Source organism: Plasmodium yoelii (assembly GCF_900002385.2).
Source record: "Plasmodium yoelii strain 17X genome assembly, chromosome: 9".
Classification (NCBI taxonomy): Eukaryota; Apicomplexa; class Aconoidasida; order Haemosporida; family Plasmodiidae; genus Plasmodium; species Plasmodium yoelii.
Window position 1 is genome coordinate 745,816 of NC_036181.2, and position 11,200 is coordinate 757,015.

At 20.8% G+C, this 11,200-nt stretch overlaps 2 protein-coding genes across 2 annotated transcripts; both read right to left on the reverse strand.

Annotated features, from left to right (window-relative positions):
* Positions 1–2,793: 2,793 nt before the first annotated feature.
* PY17X_0916000 (conserved Plasmodium protein, unknown function) lies at positions 2,794–7,101 on the reverse strand (the record flags this gene model as incomplete). The annotated part of the gene is made up of 2 exons (XM_022955961.2): positions 2,794–6,626; positions 6,801–7,101. 2 exons carry the CDS (start codon positions 7,099–7,101, stop codon positions 2,794–2,796), a joined length of 4,134 nt encoding a protein of 1,377 aa, XP_022812167.2.
* Positions 7,102–8,337: 1,236 nt separating this feature from the next.
* Positions 8,338–10,872, reverse strand: PY17X_0916100 (uncharacterized protein; the record flags this gene model as incomplete). The annotated part of the gene is made up of 2 exons (XM_720663.2): positions 8,338–9,194; positions 9,396–10,872. The coding sequence occupies 2 exons, from the start codon at positions 10,870–10,872 to the stop codon at positions 8,338–8,340; spliced, it is 2,334 nt and encodes a 777-aa protein (XP_725756.2).
* Between the last annotated feature and the right edge of the window lie 328 nt (positions 10,873–11,200).

An 11,200-nucleotide genomic window follows, 5' to 3' on the forward strand; every position in this document is an offset into this window, starting at 1 on the left:
TTTTGCGACAATTTACTATAAAAAAAAAAAAAATTATATATTAAAATAATAATTTTCATATATAAAGTATGAACATATATTTCGTACCAATATTATTCACACAAACATAATCATAAATATGCTCATTCATGTCTCTATGTACATATATCACATTCAATGGGAATTTGTGATAAATATTTTTTTATATAATAAATTCAGTGAAAAAAATAATATCTCATATAAATAAACAGCAAAGGCATACATTTGGATATAAAATATAAGTACAATATTTATATAATATAATTTAACACATAAAAATTTCACATAAAAATTATATAACCAAGATTAACAATACATGGGCAATTTTTATTTGTGTAAAAATAACATAACTTATTATATGAACAAAATTGGAGGGAATAATATACAATATGATTTATATATAATAAATCTATAAATTTATGTAAAGCTTACACGTAAAGGGTTTTCTGTTATTTTACAATAATCACAATTCAGAAATTTTATTTTAATTTGACAATTGTTAACTCTTTAAGTTTAATTTTATTGCATAATATATAATGTAAATAACATATAATAATTATACAATAAATATTTTTAATTATTTATTTTTTTATTGTGTTTGTTTAATTTTATTAGTTATTTATATTTTTTTTTTTTATCTTAGCTTATTCATTTATATTCGAATTTATAATATCCTGATGTTTTCTTCAATATATATATTTATATATATATATAATGCATTATAGAATAATACCATCAAATTTTATAGGAAAAAATATAATATTTAAAAGTGAGTATTAATTAAAAAAAATACGTAAAAAGGTATATATATATGTACACCCAAGGATATATAAATTGTTTGTTATATATTTTTTAAATAGTTTATAAAAAAATAAAATAAAAATAACACATATATACAAATTATTCCCTTATATATATTTTCCAAGAAAATATACCGTCATTGCAATTGGTGTTATATATATAGCGTAAAGGCCAAAAAATTATAAAAATATATAAAATATTTTCTAGTTAAAAATGTAAATTAAAACATAATAATTTTTACTTCAAATTATATATTAAATATAATTTATATATATTATTGAGGAAATATCTTAAAATTGCCCGCATGCTAACCCATTACTAATATGTGGATGATATATCCTTTTTTAATATATAGAAATCAAAAGTATGCGTAAAAATAATAAGCACCAGCAAATAATGCATATACATATATATATGTACAATGTGAGTGTATTAAAATGAATTGGAATGTTCAACATCAAATATGTAGAAATATTTGGTTGGTGTATACAAATTGAATATTACTTTTATTGGAAAAAAATAATAATTCATCTATATGTAATAAATAATATCCAGGTCGTAATATATATAAATACTAAGTTGATTTATTCAATTACCATATTTCCAAAAAAAATCCTATTTATAAAACATCAAATTTATAAATTTTATTCATTTATTATTTTTTGGTCTTAAGAATTATAATCCTTTCATTTTGTTTGTATTTTTAAAAATAAAAACAACAAAAAAGGTAATAATTTTTAAATCAAGTAAACAAATTGCACATTATGTAATTGTGTTTCCTTGATAGCCCATCAATAGTCCCCCCATATAAAATTCATCCAAATAATGGTATTGTATATATCTGAATAAAATAAAAAAGAGAGCACACATAAAAATAATAATTAAATTATAATTTATATATCATTACATATTAATGAAAAAAAAGAAAATTAAAATAAACTATGAATTATATAATTCACTAGTATGCTTACATATATATTAATGTGTTAAAAAAGCAAGGTTATAAATGCATATATCACAATTGTCAACAAGTTAGTTTCGTATTTATTTTATTTTATTCAACTTGAAATCGAAAAAAAATATATTATTGATATGAAAATGGGAAAAAAATATTATAACGATCTCTTTACGTTTAATTTTTATGTAATAAGTGTAAATACATGCTGACTAGCGAAATATAACATATATTTATTTTTAGCGTCTTTTTTTTGTTATTCCAAATTAAAAAAAAATTATACATAAATATGCCACTCCGTATTAAAAATGTTATATAAAAAATAGAACAAATCGTCTTATTGTTTATAAAAATTTATAATTATCCATTAAATAAAACATTATTTCATAAATATATTAGTTTATTATATACGTGAATATAAAAAAGTATAATAATAACTAATATGGAAAATAATAAAGTGTAATATCGTAATTTTCACTAAATGGGTGATACAAACAAATATGTTTTTGCGTTGAAATAATTGACTACACAATTAAAAAATGTTTTTAAAATAATCTTCGTTTTGATAAAAAAATGACATACTTTAACACATGCTATTGTGTACAGCAAAATAAACACATAAAAATAACAACAAATAAAATGGAAAATTATGATATAAATAATTCATAGAAAGAGTGAAAGGAATACATATATAATATGCACACAAACAACGTGCCAAAGTTAATTATTTAAAAAAAAAATAAAAAAATAAAATAAAAAAATAATAAATTAAATGCAAATTAAAGCAGTACAGTGTCTGGGTACTTAAAAATCTCGAAAATTTTGTGAAACTTACGAAATAAATTTCTTCACAGGAATTATTTTATATAATATATAAAGAATCATATAGAAATGCAACTAAAAAATAAAAATAATAATAAAAATAATACATGGTAATAACATATTTGTATATTATTACAACAAATGTAAGAAATATGGGCATACATTGTCTAAGCGATTTTAACCCTTGAATCAATTTGTCAGTTTTTTTCCAAATGTAAAAAGAATGTTTTTCCAAATAATTCCAAATTCATATTGTTTTTCATAATTTCGCTCATTTTATCGTAAAATGTGTCAATATAATAAAGTGTCCTTTTATTATTATTACTATTAAAAGTTACTTCTTTTTGTAAAATAACATTCATATTTCTTGTAACATGCATTTTGTATTTATTCTTTGATGGTATAATTTTCACATTTTCATAAGTTATTTTATAAAGTTTTACAATACCTTTTTTGTTTCTGAATAGATCATATTGTGTATCTTCTATCACTTCTGGTTTTATTAAATAATGTACATTTTTATTTTTATTATCTAATGAAAGCATTAAGCCAAGATTTATTATATCATCATCAATTGGAACAATTTCTTGATATCCATATTTTGAAGATGCTAAGATTACTTTAAAATAAATTATTGAATCGTAATAATATGAAAAAGGCAAATGATGTATATCTCCTTTTGAAAAATATGAAACATAAAAATTAAAATCAATACCATACATAAGCGTATCTTTACGCTGGGAATGATATACAGTATAAAATTTTAATTTTCTAAAAAATTCTGATTCTTCTTTATGCTTTTGAACTAAAAAATTATTAAAAAATTGATATTCTGTTTCGTTATTTAAAAATTGTTGTAAATGGAATTTTTTTAAATCATCAACAAGTTTGGAATTTGGCAATTTAAACACTTCGTCTTTAAATGTCCCTAAATATATAAATAATGTTTTTTTATTTAATTTTTCTTTATCGATATTATTACTAATATAGTCTTTCATACATGAATAATAATTACCCGATGAACATATATTTGATTCATTTAATTGTAAATTTAATGTTTCAAAATACGGATAAATAAATGTTTCTATATTAACACCTTTTGATTTTATCATCAAATAATCATTTCCATAAAAAGCATTATAAAAAAAATTATTGCTTGAAGCATTCTTTTTATTTTTTTGATATATATCTAAAATATCATAAATATAATAAATATCTGGTACTGCATAAAATATATTGTCTTTAATATTTTTCAATTCTTCTTTAAAATTTAAACTATTTATATCATCGTTTTGGCTTTCCAATTCATTTTTATCTATTTCATATATATCGACATTTTCATCATTTTTATTATGCATATATCCTTTTCTATGTTCAATATACATATTGTATAATTTTTTAATGATAGGTGTTCTCCAAAGATATTTTAAATTTGAACTGTGTAATATTGAAAAGTTTAATTTGTTCTTTTCAGTTGTTTCATTTTCATCATTGATGTTGTCTATATCTTCATCATTGACACTGTCTATATCTTCATCATTACTCTGCCCCTCTATCATATCATTATTCTCGTCACTTTCTTCTAAATATTCATCATTTTCTTCTAAATATTCATCGCTTTCTTCTAAATATTCATCATTTTCTTCTAAATATTCATCGCTTTCTTCTAAATGTTCATCATTTTCTTTTAAATGTTCATCATTTTTTTCTGAATGTTCATCATTTTCTTTTAAATGTTCATCATTTTTTTCTGAATGTTCATCATTTTCTTTTAAATGTTCATCATTTTTTTCTGAATGTTCATCATTTTTTTCTAAATATTCATCACTTTTTTCTGAATGTTCATCATTTTTTTCTAAATATTCATCACTTTTTTCTGAATGTTCATTATTTTTTCCTGAATGTTCATCACTTTTTTCTGAATGTTCATTATTTTTTCCTGAATGTTCATCACTTTTTTCTGAATGTTCATCACTTTTTTCTGAATGTTCATCATTTTTTTCTAAATGTTCATCATTTTCTTTTAAATGTTCATCATTTTTTTCTGAATGTTCATCATTTTTTCCTGAATGTTCATCATTTTTTCCTGAATGTTCATCATTTTCACCATCAAAAACGTTTTTTTTTACTATGTCAGTAGAAAATATATTATTTTTATCGACGTCTAGTTCACCACTATGCACAAGTTCTGTTTGATTTTCTTGCAAGTGTTCAGTGCTATTCGAATTGTTTTCGCCTTCATATTTTGGGGAATCAATAATTGTGTTAATTTTATTCGATTCATAATTTTTTTCGTAATTTTCTAATTCATCTGAAAAATCATCATCTGGAAAATCATCATCTAGTACATCTGAAACTTCATTTTCAACAATTTCTTTAATTGCACTTTCGAGTTCATGCATAATTTTATTTTTTAGTGCCATTTTCAAATCACTTAATAATACTTCTGTATGTTCATTTTTTTGATAATCCGTGAGCTCTAATGAAGAGTTATTAATTTTTATTTCAGATTCATTTGGTTCATTTTCTAAAACAGCTTTGATTTCTTTTTCTGATTCTACGATTAGATTCTCTTGTTGCACATCTGCTTCTTTTTCTAATTTTTTATTTTCTTCAATTGGGATATGCTTATTGTTACACTCCTCTGTATTATCCACACATTCGTGAATATTAATATCTTGAGAATCAAAATTTTTTTCAAAAGAACATAAATAATTGTCGAAATTAAAAATAAAATTATTAAAAAGATTTTTAATACTTTGTATAAAGTTAATAATATTCGGTTTAAAACTAAAATTATTATCAACATTATTAATACTGTTTTCTATATATTTTGTATTTTTCTGTATTTCATTATATATATCATTATATGAAATATTATTATTGTTATTATTATTATTTTGAAATGTTTTTTCTTTTATCCAAGTACCATTTTCCAACATTTCATTATTAAGAATCATATCGTTTATTATTTGTTCAAAATTATTTTTATTAATTTGTTTAAAATTAGAATTATTATCTATGTTAGAAGATTTTAATACCTCTTCATATTTCGATGTTTCAATAATATCCAAATCAGTAAAATTAAAATTTGTTTCAAATTTAATATATTCTTGAGGTGTCTCCGATTTATCATTATTTTTACTCATATCATTTTCATAAGTAATCTCATTTACATTAAACTCGACATATTCTTCATTATATAAAAAAATTATATCAACATCATCTGAATATTTATTATTAAGAAAATGAATGATAGACAAAATTGTTTTATTTGGATTTTGAAAGGACAGATATTTACTTATATCAATAAAAGATATATAATCATCCTTTAGTTTTTCTTTTGAATTATCAAAAACTTCATTAATATTTTCGAAATTAAAATCAATATTTGATTTTATTTTTTTTAATTTATCTGTACATTTCTTATTTTCATTTATTACCCATTCTTTGAATTCATTCAAATTTTTATTTATTAAAAAGTCTATTTTATCATTTGTTTTATTTATATCTGAAGCAATATAAAAAATACTTAAAACTATTTTTTTATGCATTTTTGTTAGCATTTTAACATTTTTTTCCATATATTTTTCTAATTGTTTCATATGTTCCTTTGCCTGCTTATGTAAATATACATATTCAACTAATGCATTTTTTATTATTATATTTAATTCATCACCAAATTGCATAAGCATATTATGAAAGCTAAATGAGTTATCAGCATTTTTTAAATTATAAACTAGTTCTTCAAAATGATTAATAAGTGGTAAAGCTCTTTTCGATTTGTTCGTCATTGAATTATTAATTATATTTTTAGAATCTATAACATTCTCAAAAAAATAAAATATCTCATTATTTAATTCATTCAACCCTTTTAATAAATTAGCTAGTTCATTTAAATTATGTTTTAACAAATTTATCTCTTTGAAATATTTAGAATAAAATTTATTGTCAATTTTATTACCAATTTCTGTTACATCCTTTTCCATATAATCCATACAGTCTTCCCCATTTTCAACTTCGTTCAAGCCTAAGCATGAAGGGAAACGATTTAAAAATAAATAAACAAATGACCAAGCAATGAACAAATTATCAAGCGACGGAAAAATGCAGTGGAACATTTTTATACAGATACAACATAAACATGTGCAGAATAAAATATGAACATATAACTTGTAAAAATAAATCAACTATATAGTCTTACAATATTCCTTAAAAGAAAGATATGTTAATTTGTATTTATTACTATCAATATTATATTCTTTAATTTTGAGATTTTGTATTTCACTATTATCTTCCATTTCAATATCATCCATATTATTCTTAAACATTTTTTCAATTATTTTCATAATTCCATTAACATTGAAATTATTGTGTATTACATACATCAAACTTGTATTTAACAAATTTTCCGAACTTTGAAATGGTATATCATCACTTTTACAAAAAAAAAAAAATTGAATGTATAACACCACCAAATTAGATATCTTCATTTTCCCCAACATATAAAAATTCTAAGAATTTCTCAATATACATAAGTGCAGGGTTTGCACACAAATATGTATACTAGATCTATACATATATATTAATAATCACCATGGATAAATTAAATACATTTTTCGTTAAGCTCTTGTTATATATTCTTTAGGAAATCAGGGTTTTGGGTTTAAGCTTTTAAGCTTCATTTTTTCACAAAAAAATATAAATAAAATAAGCACACAAATATAAAAAAGGAAAAATTAAATGTACATATAAATGTTCATATCTGTATATTGAATAAAAGTTAACAACTCCATAATTTTTTAATATTTTCAATCTTTATAAACATTCTGATGAATAATTTTTTCACTTTCTTAAAATTACAATGGTATGATTTTCAAATTTTATTATACGTGTCCATATATCCATTCTATCATATCTATGTTGACATATATAAATACATATATCGAGAAAATATCTTAAAAACGGAAAAGTAAAAAAAAAAAAAAAAAAAAAAAATGTTGATATTGATAATCTTGTTAAAATTTATGCGAAATTTCCTCTTCGTGTGAATTACAAATTTGTATAATTCCAATATAGTTATCCCTTTAAAAAATTGGAATAAAAATATAATATATAAACTAATTAATAAAGTAATATTTTTTTCACAATATATATATATTTTTTTTTCAAAATTAAAAATACAATTTTTTCTTTTTTTTTTCCATTTTGTGGCTTTAAAAAAGAAATTATGCATATTATATGTAAATATGGAAAATATATAATATGAAAGTATTTATAAAAGAAAGACGATAGTAAATAAAAAAAATATAAGAGATTAGAATAATGTAAATATATGATTAGAATAATGTAAATGTATGATTAGAATAATATATCATATTAATAAAATTGGCATATTTTATATAAATATAATTTTAATAAAAATTATGATACATTAAAGAGAAATATATTTTTCATCACTAATTTTAAGGGATATCTTAAATTTGTTCGAATCATAATAATCGATTTATTTTTATTATTTTTTTTTAACAAAAAAGTTGATAAGGCGAAAGACATCTTTAAAAAGTTTTTATATAATACCATATGCAATATTCAATATATGAATTGCATAATTCATATCTTCACATTAACATAAACAATTAAATATAATTATGAATAAATTAAAAAACGTAAGATTATATAGAATGTTACCAAAATTTACATACATATATATAAAAAGGAATAAATAACATTTTCTTAAATTATTTTGTCTTCATTATGTTTGTTATACATTCAAGATGATATGTATGTGGAAACATGTCAACAAATACTAAGTTTTTTATTTTAAAATATTCATTCATAAATAAAAGATTTGTTACATTATTTATCAATGTTGAAGGATTGCAAGAAACATAAATAATTTGATTAATAGGATGTATTGAGCTTAATGTATTGATAACACTTTGAGCTAACCCACTTCTTGGTGGATCAACTATAACTATTATATTACAATTTTGTTGAGATATATTTTTAATTTCTCCAGCAAATAATTCTTCTACTCTACCTTTTATAAATTTATAATTTTTTATTTTATTTATTTGAGCATTTTGATTAGCACTTATAATACTTTCTTCACATATATCAATTCCAACAATATGCATATCTTCATGTTTCAATGCATTTGCGATACAAATACTTATTGTTCCTGTTCCACAACATAGATCAAAAATATAATTTTTCATATTTTTATTTATATTTACATAATCTATAACTTTTTTATATAATATTTCACAACTTGTATGATTAACTTGAAAAAAACAAGATGGTGTTATTAAAAATTTATTTCCTAAAATTATCTCTTCTAAATGTTCTACACCCCATAAATGCTCATTTTCTGATTGATTTGTTGAATCATTTGAATTACCATGTTCTTGTAAATAAAGAGATACTACTTTAAAATTACTAAACTCTATATAGGATTCGTCTTTTTTCTTAGTTAATCTATTTATAAGTAACCTTTTTATTTCTCTTTTTTTTTTCTGATCTAACGAATAAGTTTGAACAGTGATCATCAGCTCCTTCTTGCTGTTCAGGCGGATTACCAGCAACCTCCAAATGCCTGAAAAAGTGGTGAAAAATAAGGGGGAAAATGTGGTGAAAATGTGGTAAAAATGTGGTGAAAATATGGTGAAAATGTGGCGAAAATATGGTGAAAATGTAGTAAAAATGTAGTAAAAATGTGGCGAAAAAACATACATATTAACACGCGTGCCTAATTATCCATATAATAATATATCCTTTCCAACATAATTTAACTTACCCGTTTTATAGACCCGATCAAATACAGGATAATTCGAATCTTTAATTATACTTTTCATTTCTTTGACAACTTCTTTCATACATGAATGAATGTGAATACAATCATCAATACTCTTAACTATAGGGTTTAAAAAATAACATTGTTTTTGTTTTTTATTTCGAAGCTTAGTTTGATGAGATTCATTAACAGGTGATTGATTATTACTTATATTATTTTCACTAAAATTACAATTATTATCATCATTTGTTTCATTCATATTTGTTTTAACTTTTCCTACTACAAAACCTATTTCAACATTATTATTTTCATCATAAGATATAGTAAATTCACATTTATTTCGATATCCATTAATATTTTTATCGGATGGGTATAAGGGACTATCAATTTGGAAATTATATTTTTTAAGTTTTTCTTCTAAGGAACATTCATTATTATCATCATTAAATGTTTGCATATCATTTATTTGAAACTTATCATCATTTTCATCATTTTCAATTGAGGTATTTAAATTTAATTCTCCAAAAACTAAATTTTGTTTCATCCATTTATTTTTTAAATTATTTAATATTTGATCCTTGCATTTTCCTAAAAATTTATTTTTTATTTTAATTTGTTCTTCATATTTATATTTATATAAAGGTGTAACATAGTTTTCTATACTTTTCACTTTTTCTTTTTTATTTAATTTCATAATAGTTTGTAAATCTAATAAATTGTTCGAATTATCTTTCTTTTCTTTTTCACAATTATCACAATTTAATTGGTTATTTATTATTTTTTGTCTCTTTGGGTTATCATTATTATTATTCATATTTTCACAATTATTTTTTACCAATTCTAAGCTATTTTCATTTATTCCTTCATTATTGACATTCTTATTTGCATCCCCATTTGCATCCCCATTTGAGTTATCTTTGTCTGTTTTATCAAATTTTCTTTTTTGACAAAATTTTGAATTTTTATTAATTTTAATAATCGATAGATTGTCATTAGGATATATTTTTTTATTTTCTATCAATTTTTCAAAATTTTTTAATTCACTTGAACTTTTAAATCGTATATAGGCCAACGGTTTATTACGTGGAATAAATGTATCATAAAAAGGGGCTTTAATATTGCTTTTAAGCCATTTCTCTAGACTTTTTTTATTCATATATTTTAAAGCATAACTAAAAATACTTAAAACATTACTATTTATTAATTTGGTATTATTTTTATTATCTTTAAATTTGTAAAAATAATTATCTAATGAAAGATATGCATTACTATTATTAGCCCGTACAATATTTTGTGTGCCCATCTTTAAAAGCTTTTCTTTAATATCTTCTATTTTCTCTGTCATTTTGTCTATTCCTTTCACTTTTCTTAATATATATACAGATTTAAAACTTTTTGGAAAATTATAATATATACAATTACACTCTTTTTCAAAATATAAAGAAATTAAAACTGCTAACAACAGTGAAAATATTCTCATTCAAAAATGTTATAAAAAAAAAAAAAAACACTAAAATGTATATATTATTTATATAATATACAATAACATATATGTATATTTTAATATCTATATAAATATTAATTATTTCAACTATTATATTTTATTTTACAACATATAAATATTTGATCATGTCTTATGAACAACAAGCTAAAATGATTTTTCAAACGTAACAAATAAAATACATATATATCGAGATTATATTTTTAAATATTCATATAATTCGAGTTATTTAAACAAAAAATATTTTTTTCAATATAATAATGAATATACAAAATCGTGATCAAATATTAAGTATGTGTATATCCTT